General features: G+C 43.7%; 1 protein-coding gene across 9 annotated transcripts in view; it reads right to left on the bottom strand.

Annotated features, from left to right (window-relative positions):
* Nucleotides 1–26185, bottom strand: part of magi1b (membrane associated guanylate kinase, WW and PDZ domain containing 1b) — a 458604-nt gene that overhangs the window by 100214 nt on the left and 332205 nt on the right. For all 9 annotated transcript variants that reach the window (XM_078209492.1, XM_078209494.1, XM_078209499.1 and 6 more), the window contains one exon: nucleotides 4155–4358. In XM_078209492.1, the coding sequence (XP_078065618.1) occupies nucleotides 4155–4358 (204 nt within the window). The remainder of the gene's footprint in view (nucleotides 1–4154; nucleotides 4359–26185) is intronic.

The raw sequence follows: 26185 nt of genomic DNA, 5'->3' as shown, positions 1-26185 counted from the left end.
ATTCTGAAAAAAAATTCCCACAGGAAAATGCACAACTTGGGACTCGAATAAAAGCTTATATTGCAGTGCTTTCTATTTTTAAAAAAAACAATGACATGATTCTCCTCTTATTTACAAAGAGATCAGTTTAATTGCCTATGTACTCTTTAGCTTGGCCAACAGTATTGGCAGCAGATTTCCTGATTTACATCTATACACAATTGATTACTTCATTTAGCAGAAAGAGCACATGTTGTGCTGCAATGCAGGTTTACTGCCAATAACTCTGATGTACTGACAGTCTCGACAATTAAAAATGTTTATGAAAAATTAAACAATCAGGAATGAGAACCTTTACATATCACTGAAAGAAAAAAAAATTTGTATTGCTGTAACACTTTATCACCTATCAGAAATATCTCTAAGTGCTTCATGTTACAGTGAATAACTTTAAAATGTAGCGTCTGTTGATATGTACACAAACACAGTAGCTATTTCGTGCACAGGCTCCAAAACAAGAAATAAAAAATGAATTGATAAATCTGTTATTCACTGGGTTGTTCGAGGAATATGGACTTTCCTTGCTTTGATTTGATTTATTATTGTCACATGTATGAGTATACAGTGAAAAGTATTGTTTCTTGCGCTATACAGACAAACCATACCATTCATAGAGAAGGAAATGAGAGACTGCAGAATGTAGTGTTACAGTCATAGCTAGGGTGTAGAGAAAGATCAACTTCATGCAAGGTAGGTCCATTCAAAAGTCTGATGGCAGCAGGGAAGAAGCTGTTCTTGAGTCGGTTGGTACGTGACCTCAGACTTTTGTATCTTATTCCTGAAGGAAGGAGGTGGAAGAGAGAATGTCCGGGATGCGTGGGGTCCTTGATTATGCTGGCTGCTTTGCCGATGCAGCGGGAAGTGTAGACAGAGTCAATGGATGGGAGGCTGGTTTGCATGATGGATTGGGCTACATTCACGACCTTTGCTTCTTTAAATAGCATTTTTAACCTCAAGTCAACTGGCCATAACAAGCAGGAAAGACTTCAACTTGGAATCCCATCTGAAGAAAGGCATTGTAAAAATGTGGCAGTCACTCGATACGGCAGTGGAATATTACCCTGGATTATTGCCCTTAACACGGGGAAAATGTCCCACAGTGCTTCACGGAAGTTAAAAGCACCAAGCCAATGAATTAAGGAACTATTCAGGGGAACAGCCAAAATTCTGGTCAGAGAAGAGGATTTTAAGGAAGGTCTTGAAGAAGGGGAGTGAGAGATGGCGAAACAGCAAGGTTTCGACTGTAAAAATCAGACTATGGGGCCTAGGTGGGTGGCATGGAGGCACTGCTGCCTCACAGCGCCAGGGACCCTGGTTCGATTCTGCATATTCTCCCCGTGTCTGCATGGATTTCCTCCGGGTGCTCTGCTTTCCTCCCACAGTCAGAAAGACATGCTGGTTAGGTACAGTAGCCATGCTAAATTCTCTCTCAGTGACCCAAACAGGCGCCAGAGTGTGACGACTAGGGGATTTTCACAGTAATTTTATCACAGTGTTAATGTAAGCCTACTTGTGACACTACTAAATAAACTTAAATTGAAGGTAGCTGAAGGCAAAGCCACCAGTTGTGTAGTGAAAGGACAGGAGGTGCAGAAGGGATCAGGCATTTGAGGGATGCAAAGTTCAGTGGGAGGAGGAGGGGTTAAAGCTACGAAAAAGTAAATAAAAGAAAAAATTTAAAACTGAGATGACCTGAGACAGGTCAGTGGGATTTTGTATGAGGTCAGACAAGGACAGCAGATTAGCTAATGTGGTATTTCATGCGGTGCAGACTTGCAGGGCCAGCCCCTACAAGTGCTCCTATTTCTGTGTTCTTGTGTTCAGAATTTTCAATGTTGCTAAGGGAGCGGTTGGGCCGGCGGGAAGGGGGCGCGGCGGGAAGGGGGCGCGGCGGGAAGGGGGCGCGGCGGGAAGGGGGAGCGGCGGGAAGGGGGAGCGGCGGGAAGGGGGAGCGGCGGGAAGGGGGAGCGGCGGGAAGGGGGAGCGGCGGGAAGGGGGAGCGGCGGGAAGGGGGAGCGGCGGGAAGGGGGAGCGGCGGGAAGGGGGAGCGGCGGGAAGGGGGAGCGGCGGGAAGGGGGAGCGGCGGGAAGGGGGAGCGGCGGGGCCGGCGGGAAGGGGGAGCGGCGGGGCCGGCGGGAAGGGGGAGCGGCGGGGCCGGCGGGAAGGGGGAGCGGCGGGGCCGGCGGGAAGGGGGAGCGGCGGGGCCGGCGGGAAGGGGGAGCGGCGGGGCCGGCGGGAAGGGGGAGCGGCGGGGCCGGCGGGAAGGGGGAGCGGCGGGGCCGGCGGGAAGGGGGAGCGACGGGGCCGGCGGGAAGGAGGAGCGACGGGGCCGGCGGGAAGGGGGAGCGACGGGACCGGCGGGAAGGGGGAGCGGTGGGACCGGCGGGAAGGGGGAGCGGTGGGACTGGCGGGAAGGGGGAGCGGTGGGACCGGCGGGAAGGGGAGCGGTGGGGCCGGCGGGAAGGGGGAGCTGCAGGGCCGGCGGGAGCCGGCAGGACCGGGGGGCCAGTGGGGGTGGGGGTGGATCCTGCAGAGAGAGGGGGGGGGGGGGGGGGGGGGGGGGAGAATCCTGCATGAGTCCGTGAATGAGACAGGACCAATTTTTAATTGGAGAACACTGTGATTCACACGAGACCAGATGGCAAACAAGCAGCCTGTCAAACGGAGAGTGGTAGAAGTAGAACAGAGTTGCCATGTGAAAACTGAATCCATGTCTGCAGATGATGTTGCCAAGGCGCAGCGTGGAGATGGAGGATAAAGGATGGATCCTCAAGGAAACTAACAGTGCAAGAACAAATTTAGAAGTTAGTTTCACGCAAATGCTTGACTGGGAAGTAAGCAGATGGCAATCTGATTTTTTTTAAAATTCTTCCATGGAGCATGGGTATCACTGGCCAGGCCAGGCCAGCATTTTATTTCCCATCCATAATGGCCCTTGAGAAAGTGGTGGTCAGCTACCTTCTTGGGCCACTGCAGTCCCCATGGTGTAGATACTCCTTTCCTAACCACATGGTGTCTCAGGATTTTGACTCAATGACAGTGAAGGAATGGCAATATATTTCCAAGTCAGGATGGGGTGTAACGTGGAGCGGAATGTCCATGTGATGGTGTTCCCATGTGCCTGCTGCCCTAATCATTCTTGACGATGGAGGTTGTGGATTTGGAAGATGCTGTCAAAGGAGCTGTGGTGAGTTGCTGCAGCACATCTTGTAGATGGTACACACTGCTGCCACTGTCGGCAGTGCAGGGAATGGATGTTGGCAGTGAGAGGTGGGGTGCCAACCAAGGGAGCCGCTTTGTCCTGGATGGTTCTGAGCTTTGGGTGTTGTTGGAGCTGCACTCATCCAGGCTAGTGGAGAGTATTCCATCACACTACTGGCTTGTGCCTTGTAAATGATGGGCAGCGTTTGACAGGCAGGTGGTGAGTTACTCTCTTCTGGATTCTCAGCCTCTGACCTGCTCTTGCAGTCAGTGTTTATAAAGCTGGTCCAGTTCATGCTTTTGGTCAATGGTAACTCCCATAATGTTGATAGTGGGGGATTCAGCAATAGTAGTGCCACTGAATGTCATGTAGACATGGTTAGATTCTCTCTTGTTGGAGATGGTCATTGTCTGGCACTTATGTGGCACAAATGTCACTTGCCACTGAACGGCCCAAGCTTGAATGATGTCCAGGTCTTGCTGCATATTGGCATGGACTTCTTCATTATCTGAGGAATCATAAATGGTGCTGAACACTATGCAATCCAATCATCAGCAAACATCCCCACTTTGGACCTTATAATGGAGGCAATGTTATTGGTGGAGCAGCTGAAGATGGCTGGGCCTAGGACACTCCCGTGAGTAACACCCGCAGCAACGTCCTGTGATTGAAATGACTGACCTGCAACAACTGCACCATCTTATTTGTGCCAGGTATGACACCTGTATTTATCCTTCTACAATACTGTAACACATATTTATCCCTGTAATAAGTCTTAGCTCGTGTGCACCATAATTAATTTCTTCCTTCTGTCTTGTTCTAAATATGCCAAGCAAGCTTTAATGCATGGAATTGATCATCATTACAATGGGTTTTTTTTAAGGCAGAATGATGAGATTTGCTGATAATTTACCTGTAAAACTACTATTCATTTCAGGGTTTTCCTCGTCATCTTCGTTTTCTGGCTGCTCTATTCCAGCATTTTGCATATCATTGTATGACTTGCTTCGTTTTGGAGTTGGCTGTGTGCCAGGATGAGGGCCTCGCAAAGCATCACTGGTAATTACTTCCCCACTGAGTGGCTGGATTGGAGGTTTGGGCGTTCCATAATAGTTACCTAGGCAACAGGAACAAATTTACATGTTAAATTCAGAAACAGAGGTAATTTGTTAAAAGCTGAGCTACCATTATTTTCTTTCCCCTCTGAATAGCTGAGAAATAACTATTCCTTCCTCCTTTTAATCAAAGGGCAACCGCTTTGTTCTGCCATCAGTATCACGTGTATCAAAAGGAGGTACCCATTAATTTACTTCGCAAGCATTCGCTACATACTCATTTAACACTTGTGCTGTTCCCTCGTTTCCATAAATACTTACACTTCATTTCTAAGATCAAGTGTCAGATCAAGCCCAAGATGGGCGCAATGCCTTAGCTTGTCAGCTTGGATCTTGTTTGTCTCTCTAATGGGGACCTTGAATTGGATTCAATTGGATCTAGAATTTGGTTTTTAGAGCAAGCAAAGAATGGGTTTGCCCAGTCCATTCTGAGCACTGGCTTTGTAACTTTTAAGAATGGAGTAAAAAAAACCTTGCACTTTATTCATTCACAGAGTACAAGAAACCAATCACATACAAGACATTGATGAGGACACACATGGAATACTGTGTACAGTCCCGGTCACCCTATTATAGAGAGGATATTATTAAACTAGAAAGAGGGCAGAAAAGATTTACAAGGATGCTACCGGGACTTGATGGTTTGAGTTATCAACAGAGGCTGGATGGACTGGGACTTCTTTCTCTGGAGTTAGGAGACTTGGGGGTGATTTTATAGAGGTCTATAAAATAATGAGGGGCATAGATCAGCTAGATAGTTAACATCTTTTCCAAAAGGTAGGGGAGTCTAAAACTAGAGGGCATAGGTTTAAGACGAGAGGGGAGAGATACAAAAGGGTCCAGAGGAGCAATTTTTTTCACATAGAGGATGGTGAGTGCCTGAACGAGCTGCCAGAGGTAGTAGTAGCGGCCAGTACAATTTTGTCTTTTAAAAAGCATTTAGACAGCTACATGGGTAAGATGGATATGGAGAGATATGGGCCAAAAGCAGGCAATTGGACTAGCTTAGTGATTAAAATAAAAAGGGCGGCATGGACAAGTTGGGCCGAAGGGCCTGTTTCCATGCTGTAAACCTCTATGACTCTGAGTACTATGGGTTGGATTTTGTGGTTAGCAGTGAAGAAATGGCGCTCACTGCTAGCCTTGAAGAAAGCCGCCTACAAAGATCAAACAATATGTGTGGAGTGGACTTCCTCTTTCCCAACTGCAGCTTAAATGTGCCGTCAAGTTAACGGGATATCTTAGTGTACAGCAGCCGTGATTAAACCAATTACATTGAAGGATACTCACAGACAGCAAACCAGGAAATGAAAGGCACTGAATTGCTACACTTTTAAATAATCAGGTAGTCGGATAAATTGTGATGAATGGGTTAAAGTAGAAACTACAATTTTATCAATAAACATTAAAAATGACAAAAATAAGGATTTTCATGCATCATTCCACTAATTTACAATGAGCTTTCCAGGGCCAGTAAGGATGGTTAATAGTAATTGTGGGCTTAGTACAAAAATTGAAAACATCAGTCAACAAGGTGTAAAATTTTCCAGGTCCTGCAATGAGGTTAACATCTTTTTGTTTTGTTTTGTAAGGCCAGCATTTGTTGCCCATTGCTGCTTGCTCTTGAGAAGATCATGGTGAGTCGCCTTCTTGAACTGTCCGGTTGACAGTGTAAAAGTGGAAGTTTTTTTTTGTCAATTCACTGATTGCTTAGGGATTGCAGTCTGTTGGAATTTCAACAGCACATCTTCAGGAGGAGTGTAGAATCGCTGACAGCAAATTCTGAATTTCCATGTTATTCTCTGCATGTGTGGACACCCAAAATTGCAGTCCATTTCAGAGGAGTAAAGGCAGCAAATGGTGACAGTTTTGCTGTCATTATCACTGTAAAATCTGGGTCAATAATTTGCTCTGCAATTTTGCACCGACTTTAAAAACAGTCAAATTGTAAGATGAGCGCTCATAAATTGCTGGTTTTTAGTATTTTTCAAACAACGAAGGCAGGCAACATCAAGATCTCAGCTAGCTACGTTTTGTGTGCATAGAATTTTAAGAACATAAGAACCAGTAGCAGGAGGAGGCCATTTGACCCCTCAAACCTGCTCCGCCATTCAATAAGATCAAGGCTGATCTTTTTGTGGACTCAGCTCCTCTTACCTGCCCATAATCCTTAATTCCTTTACTGTTCAAAAATCTGTCTTTGCCTTAAAAACATTCAATGAGGTAGCCTCAACTGCTTCACTGGGCAGGGAATTCCAGAGATTCACAACCCTTTGGGTGAAAAGTTCTTCTTCAACTCAGTCCTAAATCTGTTCCCCCTTATTTTGAGGCCATGCCCCCTAGATCTGGTTTCACCTGCCAGTGGAAACAACCTCCCTGCCTCTATCTTAACTATTCCCTTCATAATTTTATATGTTTCGATAAGATCCTCCCTCATTCTTTTAAACTCCAATGAGTGTCGTCCCAGTCTACTCAGTCTCTCCTCATAAGCCAACCCTCTCAATTTTGAAATCAACCAAGTGAATCTCCTCTGCACCCCCTCCAGTGCCAGTATATGCTTTCTCAAGTAAGGAGACCAAAACTGTACACAGTACTCCAGATGTGGCCCCACCAGCACTTTATACAGCTGCAACATAACCTCCCTGTTTTTAAACTCCATCCCTCTTGCAATGAAGGACAAAATTCCATTTGCCTTCTTAATTACCTGCTGCACCTGCAAATCAACTTTTTGTGATTCATGCACAAGGACAACCAGGTCCTTCTGCACAGCAGTATGCTGCAATTTTTTATCATTTTAATAATACCATTTAAATAATAGGCCATTTTGCTGTTATTTCTACCAAAATGGATGACCTCACGTTTATCAACATTGTACTCCATCTACCAGACCCTCGCCCCTCACTTATACTATCTATATCCCTTTGCGCACATTCAGTGTCCTCTGCACACTTTGCTCTACCACTCATCTTAAGTGTCATCCGTGAATTTTGACACATTACACTTGGTCCCCAACTCCAAATCATTTGTAAATTGTAAACAATTGCGGTCCCAACACTGATCCCTGAGGCACACCACTAGTCACTGATCGCCAACCAGAAAAACACCCATTTACCCCCACTCTTTGCTTTCTGTTAGGTAACCAATCCGCTATCCATGCTAATACATTACCAGTGCACCTTTATCTTATGCAGCAGCCTTTTGTGCGGCACCTTGTTGAATTCCTTCTGGAAATTCAGCTACACCACATTCACCGGTTCCCCGTTGTCCACCGCGCTGGTAATGTCCTCAAAGAATTCCACTAAATTAGTTAAACGTGACCTGCCTTTCATGAACCCACGCTGTGCCTTCCCAATGGGACAATTTCTATCTAGATATCTCACCATTTCTTCCTTGATTTTAACCGCAAAATTTCTGAGCTCCTTATCTATCTTGTGCTTCTGGTATTCTTGTTGGCATCCAGAACTTCATAATTGCCTTTGAAAGGAGCCTACATTTGGGGACAATTCCAGTTATTGACTGGAGTCTTTTTTCAACAGGATTTGAAACTGTCGAATCAGCTTTATTGGAGTATTAGAATACAGAAGGTAGCAAACCATCTAGAGAAATCTATTTTAACAAGGTGATATACAAGGATATTTAGGGAGGATATTTTGAAGCTCATATCAACTGGATGTTCGACAACTGGACCGATTCTTTGTACAATGTCATCTTGGTTACATTGTAGGGCAAGGGAGAGAGGAAGAAATCCGTCAATTGACACGTAATGTCAGTGTCTTCAGGCAGCTTAATGATGGTTGTATTCCAAGGAAGCTGGCAGGAGCTCAAATAAAGGTGACAGTTTCCATTGACTAATGTCTTAAGGGATCATTTCATCAACCTCAAGTGGTTTGCTGGACCGTGGAAAATGGCACTGTCTTTGTTACCCTGGAGGCACTGTCACTGGTGAGAGGGTGATCTTGTAGAAAACTGTGGCATGTCCATGAATGACATTTCTGGGAGCTCAGAGATAATGAAGCCTGGCAGTGGCCATGTGGAGATGGTTTAGAATAATTTGGCAGCATCAAATAACTGTACTGATGGATTCAATTAATTGACTTATCAGTTGTGCTATCTAAATAGTTAAAGATAGCGACACAACCAGGACAAAAAGTATTGTTTATTTGTATTTCTTCTCAAAATGACAATGGGTGGAATTTCCCTCCCTAAAATACTAAGTAACATAATGGCGAGAATACTGGAGCGACCTGTACTGGTCTGTCCAGCACGGTCCGGACCACAATCGACCACACTCAGTATTTTCTTTGGAGAGTGGAGACTTGCGTGCCAGTGTTTGGGGGAAGCTGGACAAAACTTCAGTGCACTGGAAGACCGCTGCCCACCCCCCTCGGACATCAGGACCACCTGCCCCCTCATCTGTGGTTTGTTTCTGCGCCTCCCTGACATGGATCACCAGCATCGAGGCAATGTGGACCCCCTTCATGGGCCCCACTTCATGACCCATGCATGACAACCCCCCCTGTCATAGCCCCTGCTTAAGTCCAACACCCCACACAATCCCCACCCCCTTGGCACTGCCAATGTGCCTGATGGGCACTGCCCAACCATGTCCCCAGTCACCTGAGGGCTTCAATGGTCTCTGAGCCTCCCGGCGTGGCCGTTGTGCCCGGTCTCTGCTAGTGGAGACCAGTAGTGACTCTAGCTAGTCTCGTGCTGTGCCTGAAAGTCGGAGGATCCGGGAGCTGGGAGAATCCGGTGTTGAATGGGCTACGCATATTTAAATACTACTTTAAATGTGCTAATCGGCAAAGGGCGGGATCTGGTTTGTCCCATTGGAAAGGGACCGGGACAATCGCAAACCATTTGGCGCCGGGCACAAAGCTGATTTTTAGGCCTGCATTCTATTTTCCGGGATCAGCGCAATCTGCACCAGGCACAGAGGAGGAAAGAAAAACCACGAAAAAACATCATACAAAATTAAACCCCCAAAATAATAGTAAATCACTGAGATATGAGGAGAGGCTGGATAGGTTCGGGTTGTTTTCTTTAGAGCAGAGAAGGCTAAGGGGGGGATCTGATTGAGGTATATAAGATTATGAGGGGTATGGATAGGAAGCGGCTGTTCCCCTTGGTTGAAGGGTCAATAACGAAGGGACATAGTTTTAAGGTGAAGGGCAGGAGGTTTAGAGGGGATTTGAGGAAAAATGTTTTTACCCAGATGGTGGTGGGAGTCTGGAATGCACTGTCTGGGACGGTAGTAGAGGCGGGAAACCTCGCAACCTTTGTAAAGTACGTGGATGAAATGTCATAGCATTCGAGGCTATGGGCCAAGTGCTGGAACGTGGGATTAGTATAGAATTAGTGTAGCTTTGTCGGTACAGACTTGGTTGGCCGAAGGGTCTCTTCTGTACTGTATGACACCGGTGAACAGTTCAATATATTCATTGAACAGCATAATTAATTTGTAAAGCTGTAAATTTGCCACCGGTAAAAAGGAAATTATCTTAGATTAAAAAAGCTTTATGAATGCCCTTTAACAACTCATCCTTTCCCAGATGCTAATATATTAAGTGTTGACTCTATTGCTCTTAATTTTGTAGTCAAAAGCTCCAGTCAGGAGTTGGCATATTCCAACAAAACGTTGAGGCAGATAAGAAGTGACTGAAACTTAAAAGGATGTGAGCTGTCTCATAATGTAGTAACTTCTCTCATGTACATCCCACAAACAACCTTAAAATATCTTGGAAGAAGAATGGTGCAATTTCCGATAAAACTTTGAGATGGGCAGGAAAACAAACAAGTTCATCCGTTCACCCAACTGAGATTCCCAAGTGGACAAAGCACAGCATGTGGCAAGGCACAAAATGAGATATGCAACATCTTCCAGACCCATTTGATGTTAGATAAGTCAATCTAAGTTATCATGGCGAAAAAAGTAAAAATTGGAAAACAATGGGAGGGGATTTTCCCATTCCGCCCACCACGGGAATCGTAGTGAGCTTGGGCTGGATCATACAAAGGTCGGTTGACCTTGGGTGGGAGCTTCCAGTCATGGGACGAGCACGGCCAGAAAATCCCGCTCAACATATTCAATTCAAAGAGCTGGCGGGACATGGGACTTGGGTTCCCATTGCGAATAGCTATCCCCAATGGAAATGCTCATGTATCACAATCCAATGAGGCCATTTGTCAAACTTTACTCAGTTGCTCCCATGGCCAAATCAACTGCTGACACACAGTTCAGGAACAAGCATAAAGTGTCACTGAAAGGATAAAATAAAGAAGGCCTGCTGGTACTCTCAGAACCTGGGAAGAGCCACCACCTTCAGGGGAGGAGGGAGCTAACACTTCAAACCACTTGCCTCAGGTAGTTATTACCAATTCTCAATCAGTTGTTGATTAAACACCACTAGAACACTGGAATTCTGAGCAGAGTCCAAATCCTCAGTAACCCAAGTTTAAGATTGCTTCTCGCCATGCCTACTTTTATTCTCGATAAGAATGGAAGCTATCAATTTTGTGGAAAAAATACAGAGATATTACCAGCCGGAGTTCTCTGGCCATTCTCGCCCTGCTTCCACTACCAGTGAGAATGGAGAATCTGGTGCTCAGCCAAATCTCCGTTTACTGCAGCGGGGCAGAAGAATCCCAGCTGCGAGCGAGGTCGGAGAATCCGACCTGGATATCTGAATCTTGTAACTATAGAATATAAATATCATTTAGGTTTTTAGCTTTAGACCTTGCTTGGGACAAAGCCCAGGTTACAAAAAGTTACAAATTTAGAACATGAATAAATCACCTCAGATTATTCAGCCCTTCCTTGGTGAATACCAGGTAATACTAATTTTCCTATGGGGTCGGTAAGCATTGTAGAGCTTGCTCGTGAAAGAATCATGGACTGTTTTCGATCCTACCTCCTCCAACAAAAACTGGAAGGTTTTGTTTTCCTTTCAAGGCCAACCTCACACCTGGTATGGCAGAGTGTGGACAGTACCACACGCATCAACACAGCTTACTTTACAAGCATAACTATTCAGGGAAGTATCCAGATTTGTGATTTAATAATTTGTAATTGATTCTATCGAATGCAAGCAGATTTTTAAAATACTTTTCCAATTCAATCAAATCAAGTCCAATTCAGAGTCTCAACAAGTTGAGACATTTCCGATCCAAGCTGACAAGACAGGGCCCACACTCCTGTCTTGGGCCTGATCTACATGAGCCAAGCTGATTGGAGTAGGTGCAGACTCACCTCCTCCAAGGCTTGATCTCACTTGCATCTTAGCCAAAAGGCCGAGATGCCGCTTTTAAAAATTGCTTCAAATGAAGCTTAAATGTAACCTAAGCAGATGATTTTGGAAGGAAACAGGAATTCAACAAAATATGTTACATACCAGGAGAATGAGATTAACAGCTCCCAAATTAGACACCAATTATAGTAGTTATTGCACACCAGACACAAATCTGTTCAATGACCATCTCCAGCTATTGTATCACATACCCTCTATGTTCAATCTATCACAGTGTGTGTGGTGGCATGCCCCTTTAAGGGGCAAGCTCTCAGAGGGTCTCATGACCTGCTCGGCCAAGAAGCCTACAGCATGCAAATCCTGGTGCTGAATGTAGGTTTTCCTTGCAGCTAGGAGTCTGGAGTTGTGGATTACAGTAACATTTATATCACTTTCTGTAAGTAACTACTTAACTTAACAAACCGCTCACTCCTTAATCTACTTGGTTTCTGCCTGTCTTTACAAGATACTCCATTTAGCGACAAGGATCAATCGGACTGCCTTCCTCCTGTTGTAGAGGTTGGGAGAGCAGACCTCGTGTGGAAGCAAACTCATTCGGCAGTCTGAGTGTCAAAATGCCCCTTTTATGGAAATAAGACCCATTCGACCCTAAGATAGAGCAGTGGGTTCACTAAGTCAAATGCCTGTGCTATTTTCTTTTGAAAGGCCAATGAAATGGGGTGGGGGAATGAGGAAGTGAAGCAGAAGTTAATCATATCAACAGCCTACAAGTATGCATTTCAACATAGGCTGCCGCACACAATTCACATACGGATGCGTTAAGATGCCTTCCCCTACCCGAAAGTGTACTAACTCCACCGGTACCACAGGCAGGGAATTGTTCTTGCCTTAAACATTCTCGATACGTTGCCCGTGTCGGCGTGACAGGTCAGGTTTTGGACCCAGAAAGACCCCATATTTTCTTGAGTTAGCCATATGGTACTCCATGGCTGGCATTACAATGATGTGGAGATGCCGGCGTTGGACTGGGGTAAACAGAGTAAGGAGTCTAACAACACCAGGTTAAAGTCCAACAGGTTTATTTGGTAGCAAACGCCACTAGCTTTTGGAGCGCTGCTCCTTCGTCAGGTGAGTGAGAGATCTGCTAACAAACAGCAAACAGGGCATATAAAGACACAAACTCAATTTACAGAATAATGAATGAAATGCGAGTCTTTACAGCTAATCAAGTCTTAAAGGTACAGACAATGTGAGTGGAGAGAGAATTAAGCACAGGTTAAAGAGATGTGTATTGTCTCCAGACAGGACAGCCAGTGAGATTTTGCAAGTCCAGGCAAGTTGTGGGAGTTACAGATAGTGTGACATGAACCTAAGATCCCGGTTGAGGCCGTCCTCATGTGTGCAGAACCTGGCTATCAGTCTCTGCTCAGCGACTCTGCGCTGTCGTGTGTCGTGAAGGCCGCCTTGGAGAACGCTTACCCAAATATCAGAGGCTGAATGCCCATGACCGCTGAAGTGCTCCACAACAGGAAGAGAACAGTCTTGCCTGGTGATTGTCGAGCGGTGTTCATTCATCTGTTGTCGTAGCGTCTGCATGGTTTCCCCAATGTACCATGCTTCGGGACATCCTTTCCTGCAGCGTAGGCAAGACTGTTCTCTTCCTGTTGGGGAACACTTCAGCGGTTATGGGCATTCGGCCTCTGATATTCGGGTAAGCATTCTCCAAGGCGGCCTTCACGACACACGACAGCGCAGAGTCGCTGAGCAGAGACCGATAGCCAGGTTCTGCACATGAGGATAGCCTCAACCGGGATCTTGGGTTCATGTCACACTATCTGTAAACCCCACAACTTGCCTGGACTTGCAAAATCTCACTGGCTGTCCTATCTGGAGACAATACGCATCTCTTTAACCTGTCATTAATTCTGTCTCCACTCACATTGTCTGTACCTTTAAGACTTGATTAGTTGTAAAGACTCGCATTCCAATCATTATTCATTATTTTGTAAATTGAGTTTGTGTCTTTATATGCCCTGTTTGCTGTTTGTTAGCAGATCTCCCACTCACCTGATGAAGGAGCAGCGCTCCGAAAGCTAGTGGCGTTTGCCAACAAATAAACCTGTTGGACTTTAACCTGGTGTTGTTAGACTCCTTACTGGTATTACAATGACAGGTCTGAGCAATTAAGGCCCTTTCAGATAATACATTGAGGACAATGTATTATCAGGAGCAAGGGTGGTCATTCCCACTCCCGCTAGAAAGTTCCAAGAGTTACATTGTGCCCATCCTGGGACGACAAAGATGAAGATGCTCACTTGCAGGATGGATACCGACATTAAGAATCTGATCAATGTGACCAATGTCAAATGCAGCAAAATTGCCGTCTGCCGCCCTAGTGCACTCTTGGGAGTGACCAGGTCAACTACACATCGATTTTGCAGTTCCATTCATGGATGCCATGTTCCTGCTTATAATAGATTTGTATTACAAATGGCCAGACTTGCACAAAATGAAGTCCACGACCTCATCAGCAACGGTCGAGAAATTGTGACAGACATTCGCCACCCATGGGTTGCCCACGGTGCTAGTGTCCGATAACAGGACTGCTTTCACTAGTGAAGAGTTCTAGTATTTCATGAGAACCAACGGTGTTCAACATATTCAAACTCCATCCTACCTCCCTGCTTCTAATGGACCGGCTGAGAGAGCCGTCCACCATTCAAAGCATAGAATTGAGCGTAGGTTTTCCTGGCATTTAGGAGTCTGGAGTTGTGGAATAAGATGGCCTTTAGATCACTCTCTGTAAATAGTTCCTCACCTTAATAAGCTGTTCATTCATTAATCTACTTGCTGGTCACCCATCTTTGCAAGATATTACACTCTAAATCAAACACTAATTCAAATATCCACTGTCAAATTAATGAGAATTGTAACTAGTCTATAATTTAAAAATAATACACATACGACAGGCAATTTTCAAATTTCACTGCTTTTCCACGGATTTCAGAGTGGATGAATGGAAATAAAAATTGGGTGGCTTCTATAACATTTGGGCAATTTGCTCAGACCATTCATTACTCTAACAGAACGGGTGAAAACTACCGACAGTATACTGCCCATGAGTTTCTTCAAATTAATTTTCTGTTCCTCTCCTGAGGGCCCAGTAAAGCTCACACGTTGTGTTGATTACAGGCAGTTCTTGGTGCTATTGGGTTTGGAGTTGGCACATAACTAAGAATGTACAGCCATAACAAACTGGGAAGGACTGCTGTGAAAAGATAGAAATATGGCACGCCAGTAATATCCAACAGAGGCTCTAGTGAATTGATTTCACTGCAGACCTTGCTGTTGCAGCAGGTAATAGACATCAGCAGATTCTGGAAACAACAAAATTCAAATGGCAAAGCCAATGACCAATGGTATTGGAAGAACGCCAAAGCAACAGAAATGAGTAATGTGAAATTTAGGGCTGCAAATAGCACGTTAGAAGATCACAATTGCCCCAGCTTCCATTATGCTATTGGTCTAATTTTTTACTCACTGAATAACTACATGTACTTAAGCTGAGAGGGAGAAAGTTCACAGGAGATGTGAGGGGCAGTTTTGTTTTGACAGTGTGGTAGGTGCCTGGAACGCGCTGCCAGGGATGGTGGTGGTGGCAAATACAATAGGGGTGTTTAAGGGGCTTTTAGATAAGCACATGAACGTGCAAGGAATAGAGGGATATGGACCAAGGGCAAGCAGAAGGGATTAGTTTAATTTGGCGCCATGTTCGGCACAACATCATGGACCATAGGGCCTGTTCCTGTGCTGTACTGTTGTATGTTCTATGCAGAATGTGCACATTTACTATTTAGTGCAAATGAGGCCTCATGAAGGGTGAAATGGGGAGTGTGGAAAATAATGGAGAGAGATTAATAGAGCTCACCAAATGTTAAAAGTTACCAGCATGGTATATTCTCTCTTTCCCAATGACAAGTTACTTTATCGAATCAAGTCCGATGGAAATTAGGTGAACTTGAAATTGCCTCTTCAGGAAAAGAAAAAAGGTTGAAAAAGAAAAGGAGGGAAACAAGTGTGATGCATTTGAAAGTGGACTACCTCCCCAATTCAAATGACATTGGTCTCTGACCCATCCAGTTTGCCTCATCCATCCAGTTTGCCTCTCATTAGATCAATTGATGGGATATTCTGATAAACCTGATAGAAGTCTATAAGATTATGAGGGGCATGGACAGAGTGGATAGTCAGAAGCTTTTTCCTAGGGTGGAAGAGTCAATTACTAGGGGGCATAGGTTTAAGGTGCGAGGGGCAAGCTTTTAAGGAGATGTACGAGACAAGTTTTTTTTTAAAGAGGGTGGTGGGTCCCTGGAACTCACTGCCATGGGAGGTAGTGGAAGCAGATATGATAGTTACTTTTAAGGGGCGTCTTGACAAATACATGAATAGGATGGGAATAGAGGGATATGGTCCCCAGAGAGTAAGGGGCTTTAGTTCAGTCGAGCAGCATGGTCAATGCAAGCTTGGAGGGCCGAAGGGCCTGTTCCTGTGCTGTAATTTTCTTTGTTCTATGTGTGCAGAAGTAAGCTTGTTGCATTGTTCTCTGTCCCACACTTTCACTGGAATTTTCCCATCCTGTCCACCATGGGAATCGTGGCGGGCGGGGCAGATCATGCCAAGGTCCGTTGACCTCGAGTGGGATTTTCCAGTCTTGGGGCAAGCCAAAATATCCCACCCTTTATCTGAGAAAGTGATGTAGAGGTGCTGGGAATAAACTGGGGTGGACAAGATGAGAAGTCACACGCCACCAGGTTTGAAGGAAGTCACCTGACGAAGCAGCAGCGCTCCGAAAGCTTGTGATTTCAAATAAACCTGTTGGAGTATAACCTGATGTCGTGTGACCTCACATGTCATCTGAGAAATGGGAATGGTGAATATTGAAGGTTCATTTTTGCTCTTTAAGCTACAGCTAAGAATCTGTAACATATTACTGGTTGATTAAATTAATAATTTAAATAAATGAATTAATCTGCAGAATTAAAGTAATCAATTGAACAATAATTTTAACTAATTGAAACAGTAAACAGTTTAGATAAACATGGTGGAGCAGATGGTGCGTCATAGGTACAGCACACGGGAGCTTTTTGGATAACCACCTGCAAATTCCTCTTCAAGGCACACACCATCCTGACTAGGAACTGTCATCATCATTCCTTTACTGTTGCTGGATAAAAATCACGGCACTCCCTTCCTAACAGCATTGTGGAAGTACTTGCACCAGACAAACTGCAGGGGTTCAAGAAAGTGGCACGCCACCACCATCTCAAGGGCAATTAGGGATGCGCAAGCAATTCTGGCCTAGCCAGTGAGGCCACATTCCTTGAAAGAATAAAAAACTGCAATAATCACAGACGACCATAACTACCACAACCATAACGGTGGCACTGTGGTTAGTACCACTGCCTCACAGCGCCAGGGACTCATGTTCGATTCACAGCTTTGGTCACTGTCTGTGCGGAGTCTGCACGGGTTTCCTCCGGGTGCTCCGGTTTCCTCCCACAGTCTGAAAGACGTGCTGGTTAGGCGCATTGACCACGCTAAATTCTTCCTCAGTGTAGGCGCCGGAGAGTGACGACTGGGGGATTTTCACAGTAACTTCATTGCAGCCTACTTGTAACTAATAATAAATTTTTTTTAAACTACGATAAGTGGCTGCAGCTTGAGAAACTTTGGCTCAGAATTGTTGGCTCGATGTCTGAGCTGCGGGCATTGTGGGGCATCAAGAGAGAGAGGAGGTAACTGGACATTATGATGTGAGAGGTAGTAACACCCCTAAGTTAAGCAGTAGTTTAGAGATGGCCAGTAGAAGGATGGAGTGACTATGGGTAAGGCAGGTATGAGATTCCAGGGTGTAGTGACGGAGAATCCGCAGCCCTTGTTTGTATCCAACTAACCCACTCAAGGTAATTGCTGCATGTGTGGCTGAGTACAAGGACTGCAAGAGAATGAGCAAACTGATGATTGCACCATGGATAAAAGGTCAATCAAATGGGGCAAATGTTAGCAAAAAAGAACATGCTGCTGCTAGAGGATAGCATAGTCAGGGGAATAGATTCTGTTTTTTGCACTGAGGCAGGGAGTTCTAAAGGTTGCGTTGTTGCCCACTTGCAACTTCAGGGTGTATCCTTTCAGCTGGAGAAGAACCTGCAGAGGGAGGGGGAAGATCCAACTTCCATGGTTCATGAAGGAACCAGCAATATGAAGAGAACTAAGAGTGAAGTTCTGTGGAGATTGTTTGAGGAACTGGACTCCAAATTAATAAGAACCTCAAGTGTAATAACCTCTCGTAGCCACACACACATTTCAGCATAGGGTCAAGCAGATCACACTATTAAACAAATGGCTCAAAGAGTGGTGTGAGAAGAAGGGGTTTTGATTCATGGAAAACTGACAATAGTACTAGAGACTGGCTCGTGTAAACCAGGCTGGGATCAGCATCCTTGTAAATTGGATTGAGGGTGGAGGGGCAGAAATCAAAAGAGAAAAGTCAAAGAAACAGAGCAGTGCAGTGTTTTGGTGGGACAAGAAGGGACAAAAAGTGTTTAATCGGAATTGGACCTCAGTAAGTAAGGTAAGAATAATGCTTAAAAAAACTTAAAAGCTCTTTATCTGAATGCACGAATCTGGATGTAACAAGATAAACAAATGAGCAACAAAAATAGAGAGATGGGTTTGATCTAATCACCATTACAGGGGTACAGTTGGAAGGTAACCAAGGCTGGAAATAAATATTCCAGGATACTTAACATTTCAAAAAGGCAGGTAGAATGGAAAAGGAGGAGTGGCCCTGATAATACAGAATAACACTAGGACAGCAATAGAAAGGATCTTGGCTCAGCACTCAGGAGGCAGTATGGTTGGAGAGCAATTCTGATGAAAGTAGATTGCAGGCCCAAAAATAGCAGCTATACTGTTGGACAGAACATTAATCAAGAAATAATTGGAGCTTGTAACAAAGGCAAAATAATAACCATGGGGGTTTTCAATCTTCATAAAGATTGGACCAATCAAATTGGCAAAGATAGTCTGGAAAATGAATTAGTAGAATGTTTTCACAACAGCTTCTTAGAACAATGTGTTATAGAACCAACTAGGGACAAAGTGCTAGTTTATAGAGTCATAAAGGTTTACAGCTTAGAAACAGGTCATTTGGCCCAACTGGTCCATGCCGTCCTTTTTATTAAACTGCTAAGCTAGTCCCAATTGCCCGTGTTTGGCCCATATCCCTCTATATCCATCTTACCCATGTAACTGTCTAAATGTTTTTTAAAAGATAAAACTGTGCCCGTCTCGACTACTACCTCTGGCAGCTTGTTCCAGATACTCACCACCCTGTGTGTGAAAAAAAATTGCCCCTCTGGACCCTTTTGTATCTCTCCTCTCTTACCTTAAACGTATCCCCTCCAGTTTTAGACTCCCCTACCTTTGGGAAAAGATGTTGACTATCTAGCTGATCTATGCTCCTCATTATTTTACAGACCTCTAGAAGATTACCCCCAAGTCTCCGACGCTCCAGAGAAAAAAGTCCCAGTCTATCCAGCCTCTCCTTGTAACTCAAAGCATCAAGTCCCGATAACATCCTAGTAAATCTTTTCTGCACTCATTCTAGTTTAGTAAGATCGTTTCTATAATAGGGTGACCAGAACTGTACACAGTATTCCAAGTGTGGCCTTACCAATGTCTTGTACAACTTCAACAAGGCGTCCCAACTCCCATATTCAATGTTCGGACCAATGAAACCAAGCATGCCAAATTACTTCTTCACCACTCCATGCATCTGTGACTCCACTTTCAAGGAGCTATGAACCTGTACCCCTAGATCTCTTTGTTTTATAACTCTCCCCAACCATTAACTGATTAAGACCTGCCCTGGTTCTATCTACCCAAATGCATCAACTCACATTTATCTAAATTAAACTCCATCTGCCATTTGTCAGCCCACCGGCCCAATTGATCAGGATCCCATTGCAATCCTAGATAACCTTCTTCACTGTCCACTATGCCACCAATCTCGGTGTCATCTGCAAACTTACTAACCATGCCTCCTAAATTCTCATCCAAATCATTCATATAAATGACAAGTAACAGTGGACCCAGCACTGAGCCCTGAGGCACACCGCTGGTCACAGGCCTCCTGTTTGAAAAACAACCCTCTACAACCACCCTCTGTCTGCTGTCATCAAGCCAATTTTTTATCCATTTGACTACCTCACCCTGGATCCCGTGAGATTTAACTTTATGCAACAACCTACTATGCGGTACCTTGTCAAAGGCCTTGCTAAAGTCCATGTAGACAACATCAACTGCACTGCCCTCATCTACCTTCTTGGTTACCCCTTCAAAAAACTCAATCAAATTTGAGAGACATGATTTTCCACTCACAAAGCCATGCTGACTGTCCCTAATCAGTTCTTGCCTCTCTAGGTGCCTGTCGATCCTGTCTCTCAGAATACCTTCCAACAACTTACTCACTATAGATGTTAGGCTCACCGGCCTGTAGTTCCCAGGCTTTTCCCTGCAGTCCTCCTTGAACAAAGGCACATTTGCCACCCTCCAATTTCTGCACTTCACCCGTGGCTCTCGATGATTCAAATATCTCTGCTTGGGGACCTACAATTTCCTTCCTAGCCTCCCACAATGATCTAATCTAGTATTGCACAATGAGGCAATGTTAATGAATAGTCTCACAGTAAAAGACACTCTGTGAAAATGTGATCATAATAATTCATAATTTACATCAAGTCTGATAATGAAATGCAGGAGTATTAAACAACAATCTCAAACTTAAAGTCAATTGCATAGGTACGAAGTGGCTAACATTGATAAATAGCCTGAAATATATTGTGGTAAAATACATTCCATGAAAAAACAAAAAAAAGCAAGAAAGATCCATCCAAGTTGAGGGTTAAACAAAGCGGCTTATAATGTTACAAAGAATCAGCAATTAGAAATCAGCAATGTGTAACCAAAAGATTGAATGAAAAGGAAGGCAATACGATAAGTGTAAAAACCAATAAGAACTTTTACAAGTATATTGAAAGGAGGAGTGTAACTCAAGTAAACATTGGCTTCTTCGAGGTAGAGACAGGAGAAATTATCAAGGGGGAATAGAGAAATATTGAACAAATATTCTGTGTCTGTCTTCACAGCAGAAGACACAAATTGCAGGCCAGAAATGCAAGGGAAGGAACCTAAAGTAATTGATATCAGCAAAGGAAAAATATTAGAGACACTTGAGACTAACAGACAACTAATCCCGAGGGACTGATGGTCTGCATCTCCAGGTTCTAAAAGTGGTAGCTGCAGAGATAGTGGATGTACTGATTTTTCAAAATGTTTTAGATTCTCGAGTGGTCGTAGTGGATTGGAAGTCAGCAAATGTAAAACCACTACACGAAATGAGGGAGCAAGAAAACATGCAATTACAGGGCAGCTAGAAAGAAATCAATAGTCAGGAAGATACTAGAATATATTAAGGAAGTTTTAACTGCACTTAGAACATCATAGCATAATTAGACTGTCAACATGTGTTTACAAAATGAAAATTGTGTTTGACAAATTTATTAGAGACTTTAAAGTTTGTTTATTTTATTAGTGTCACATTATAACCCTGCAATGAAGTTTCTGCGAAATTCCCCTAGTCGCCACACTCCGGCGCCTGTTTGGGTTCACTGAGGGAGAATTTAGAATGACCAATGCATCTAACCAGCACGCCTTTCGGACTGTGGGAGGAAACCGGAGCACCTGGAGGAAACGCACGCAGACACGAAGAGAACATGCAGATTCCGCACAGACAATGATCCAAGCCAGGAATTGAACCCGGGTCTCTGGCACTGTGAGGCAGCAATGCTAACCACTGTGCCGCCCAATTTTAAGGATGTAACGAGTCAGATAGATAAAAGGGAGCCAGTAATGCAGTATACCTGGATTTCTAAAAGCTATTCACTTTGGTGGTGAGAAAGCAAACAGGCGTTTAAAAAGCATGAAACTTTAAATGCTGATATTCAAAGAGACTTGGGTGCACTTGTACAAGGATCACAGAAAGTTAACATGCAGGCATACCAAGCAAGAAGTGAAGAGGGCACTCGGTAGAGCACATACCTCTGCCACTGAGTTAACTCAACATTATTATAATCATGTCACTCTTCCTTAAGGTTTCTCCCTGTGCGAAAAGGTCATTTTTCTTATTGAGATCTTGCACCACATCTAGGATACCTCAAGCCAATCTACTTCCACAAACCTGCTCTGAAAACTCTGCTCACATTCCTGACAGCTGTGACAAGTTCCAGCACAACAGAGACAATCTACAACATTATAAAACAATCCAACATTCTGAGTAAAACACTTTCTAAAAAATAATCAATTCTCCCAATCTTCCAATGTTAATGGATCCTTTCAGAAAATCTAGGAGCCAGATCAGCATTTTTACCAAAAACTAATCAGTTCTTGCTTGGGCCATGAGTACCAAGTTTCGATGAAATGTGCCCATTAGTTCTTCAGATATATTGTTTACAGACAGACAAATAGACCAACACAAAAAGGGTGAGAACAGGGTGAAGGCCACCTTCAATGGCTGAGCTGATTAGAGGGGCAAATTACATGGTGGCCTTTATTAAAAGGGAATTGGAGTGCAAGAATAAGAATATTGCTGCAATTTTATAAGGATTTGGTGAGAGGAAACCTGACGTGTGTGTGCAGTTTAGATCTCCCTATGGGGTGGGAGCACTTGTTTTGAAGGCAGGACAGCAAAAGTTCAATATAGTGGTTACTGGGCAGAGAGGGCTGTCCAGTGTTGAAAAGCTGAGTAAATTGGGTCTACACTCTCTGGAAAGAGTCTCATTGAGACATACAAGACAGTGAAGAGACTCGAGAGGATAGTAACTGAAAGGTTGTTTCTCTTGGCTGGGGAATCTAGAACATGAGGCACAGTCTCAGGATAAGGGAATGTTTATTTAGGAGGAGAGATTTGCAACTGAGAGCATGAACGTAGAGAGCTATGTCACCTACCCGGTACCAGGGCTCAGGGCTGGAGAGGGACTTGCAGTGGGAATAATTTGGGGGGAGGGGAGAGAATCCAGTTGTTGCAGTCTACATTGGTCCCAGGAAAGTGATTCTGCTTAGAGATTATGAACAGCCAGGGGTTAAGTTAAAAAGGAAAACCTCAAAGGTGATCATCACTGGCTCAAATTGGCGTGGGGTAAATAAGATTAGAGAGATGAATGCATGGCTCAAAGATTGGTGTGAGGGAAATGGGTTTGATTAGTGGGACACTGGCATCAGCGCTGGGAAAACTGGATGCCGTACCGTTGCAACGGTCTTCATCTGAACCCTGCTGAGACTAGAGTTCTGGTGAGTCGTATTAATAGGGTCTGAAGAGAGAGTTTTGAATTAAATAGCAGTGGGGAAAGGGATCATGCAAGAGGAGATTAATAAATCAATGGAAAAAAATGAGGCAATACAGCAGAGGAGTGAATTGGGTAAAGATAACCAGAGTGTGGCAGGAAGGGACAGAGAGGACCTACATGAGAGTGGATCAGTAGGAAATGCTGTAGAGTGCAAAAGGTTCTGCATCCAACCGCATCCAACATTCATGAATTGTCAGCAGAGAGAGAAATAAATATGCATGACCCAATTGCAATTCTAGAGTGATCAACACTGGGCCTTAAATATTGAAGGGAATTTGACATTTCAAAGTGATAGGAAACTAGAAAAAAGTGGTGGGGTAGCTCTGTTAATTAATTATATCATTGGAAGAGTAGTGAGTGATAACCTTTGCTCGAAAGAGCAAGATGTAGAATCAGTTTGAGTAGCAATTAACAATAGAAATGCTAAGAGGTCAGTAGGCACACCAAAAGTAGTAGGACAGGGTACACAGCAATAAATAAATGGGGTGTGTAAGAAAGGTGGGGCAATTATCATGGGTGACTTTAATCCACACGTAGATTGGGCGAATCAAATTAGCTTGGAATGCGAGTTCATGAAGTATATTCAGGACAATTTTTTAAGTGCAGTGCACTCTGGAGCCAACCAGGGAGCAAGGCTATTCTAGATCTGGAAATGAGCAATGAAACAAGATTAATCAGTAACCTCATAGCAAAGACACCTCGAGGCAACAGTGATCATAACATTATAGAATGTCCTGTTCAGTTTGAAGGGGAGTAGTGGGAATCTGAGAATATGAAAGTAGATCTAGTGAAAGGGAATTGAAAACTAGGTTAGAACATAGGGCTGAAGGGATGCTGTGGCAGACTTTAATGAGATACATAAAAACCCTTAGCAAAAATTTATCCCAGTGAGAAAGCAAGACTCAGGATGCATCAATCAAGGCTGAATAAGGAAGTCAAGGATAGTATCAAATTGAAAGAAACATTGTATAAAGATTAGTGGTAGATCAGAAGATTGGTCAAATTTTAAGAACTAGCAAAGAATGACTAAAAAGATCAGGAGGGAGAAAGAAGACGGTAAAAAAGCTAACTAGTAATATAAAAAGGAGACAGTAAGAGTTTCTACAAATATTGAATTCGGAAAAGAGTAACTAAAACTAGTGTTGGTCTTCCAGAGAATAAATTTGATCAAGGAAAACAAGAAAATGGCAGAGAAGTTGAACAGGTATTTTGTGTTTGTCCTCACTGTAGAAGATTTGGAAAACTTCCTAAAGATATTTGAAAATCAAGTGGTAGACAGGAGGGAGGAACGTAAAATAATCACAATCAGCAAGGGAAAGGCACTGGGAACAATATTAGACCTAAAGGCTGACAAGTCCTCAAGGCCAGATAGCCTGCATCCTCGGTTCCTAAAAGAAGTGGCTGCAGAGATAGTAAATGCACTTATGATCTTCCAAAATGCTTCAGATTCTGGAAGGGTCCCGATGGATTGGAAAATAGATAATGTAACAGTTTTGTTCAAAAAAAAAGTGTCAGGAACCCGGGTTCAATTCTGGCCTTAGGTGACTTTCTTTGTGGAGTCTGCACGTTCTCTACGTTTCTGCATAGGTTTTCCTCCAGGTGCTCCAATTTCCTCCCACAGTCCAAAGATGTGTAGGTTAGGTGGTTTAGCCATAGTAAATACACAAGGCTACGGGTATAAGGCAGAGGGGAGGGCCTGTGTGGGATGCTCTTTCAGAGAGTCAGTGCAGACCTGATGGACCGAATGGCCTCTTTCTGTATTGTAGGGATTCTATTGTTCAATTCTCTATGGTTAAAGAGAGGCGGAAAGCAGGAAACTACAGGCCAATTAGTTAGCCTAACATCTGTCATCGGTATATTGCTTGAATCAATTATTAAGGAAGTCATAGCAAAATATTCAGAAAATCACAATTTGATCAGGCAGCGTTAACATGGGTTTGTGAAAATGATAAAATGTGTAACTAATTTATTAGAGTTTTTTTGAAGAAGTAACAAGAACGTGGATAAAGGGAAACCTGTAGATGTGGTATACTTGGATTTCCAGAAGGCATCTGGCAAGGTGTCATATCAATGGTTATAACCCAAAAATAAGGTTACATGGAATAGTGGGCTACATATTGACAGTTGGCGAACAGGAAATAGAGAGTAGGGATAAATGGATATTTTTCCAGTTGGCAAGCTGTAATAGTGGAATGTTACAGTGATCAGTGCTGGGGCCTCAATTATTTATGATCTATATTTGATTTGATCTGATTTATTGTCACGTGTATTGGCATACAGTGAAAAGTACCGTTTCTTGTGCGCTATACAGACAAAGCATACCATTCATAGAGGACATAGGGGAGAAGAAGTGGGTGCAGAATGTAGTGTTACAGTCATAGCTAGGATGTAGACAAAGATCAATTTAACACAAGGTAGGTCCATTCAAAAGTCTGATGGCAGCAGGGAAGAAGCTGTTCTCGAGTTGGCTGGTATGTGATCTCAGACTTTTGTCTTTTATCACCAATTATTTGGATGAAGGGGCCGAGTGAACAGTAGCTAAATTTGCCCAATACACCAAAATAGATAGGAAAGTAAGTTGTCTCGAGGAAGAAGCAAGTCTGCAATGGGGTACAGGCAGATTAAGTGAGTGGGCAAATTTTGGGTATGATGGGGAAAATGTGAATTTGTCCACTTTTTGGAAGAAAAAAAAGCAGTATACTATTTAAATAGAGTGAGATTGTGGTACTCTATGATACAGAGGGATTTGGGTGTCCTCGTACATGAATCACTAAAAGTTAGCATGCAGGTACAGCAAGTAATTAGGAAGGCACATGGAATATTGGCATTTATTTCAAGGGGAATGGAATATAAATGAAGCGAAGTTTTACTGCAGCTGTACAGGGCCTTGGTGAAACCACATCTGGAATACTGTGTAGAATTTTGGTCTCTATTTGAAAAATCTATAATTGCGTTAGCAGTTCAGAGAAGGTTCACTCAACCCACTGCTGGGAGGAGGATCTTATGAAGTAAAATTGGGCAAGTTCAGCCTATACCAATTGGAGTTTAGAAGAATGATATCGAAACATATCAGATTCTGAAGGGATGTGACAGGGTATATACTGGGAGGATGTCTCC

Source organism: Mustelus asterias, chromosome 3 (genome assembly GCF_964213995.1).
Source record: "Mustelus asterias chromosome 3, sMusAst1.hap1.1, whole genome shotgun sequence".
Taxonomy (NCBI): Eukaryota; Metazoa; Chordata; class Chondrichthyes; order Carcharhiniformes; family Triakidae; genus Mustelus; species Mustelus asterias.
Note: the sequence above shows the minus strand (reverse complement) of the source record. Positions and strands in the feature narration are given on the sequence as shown.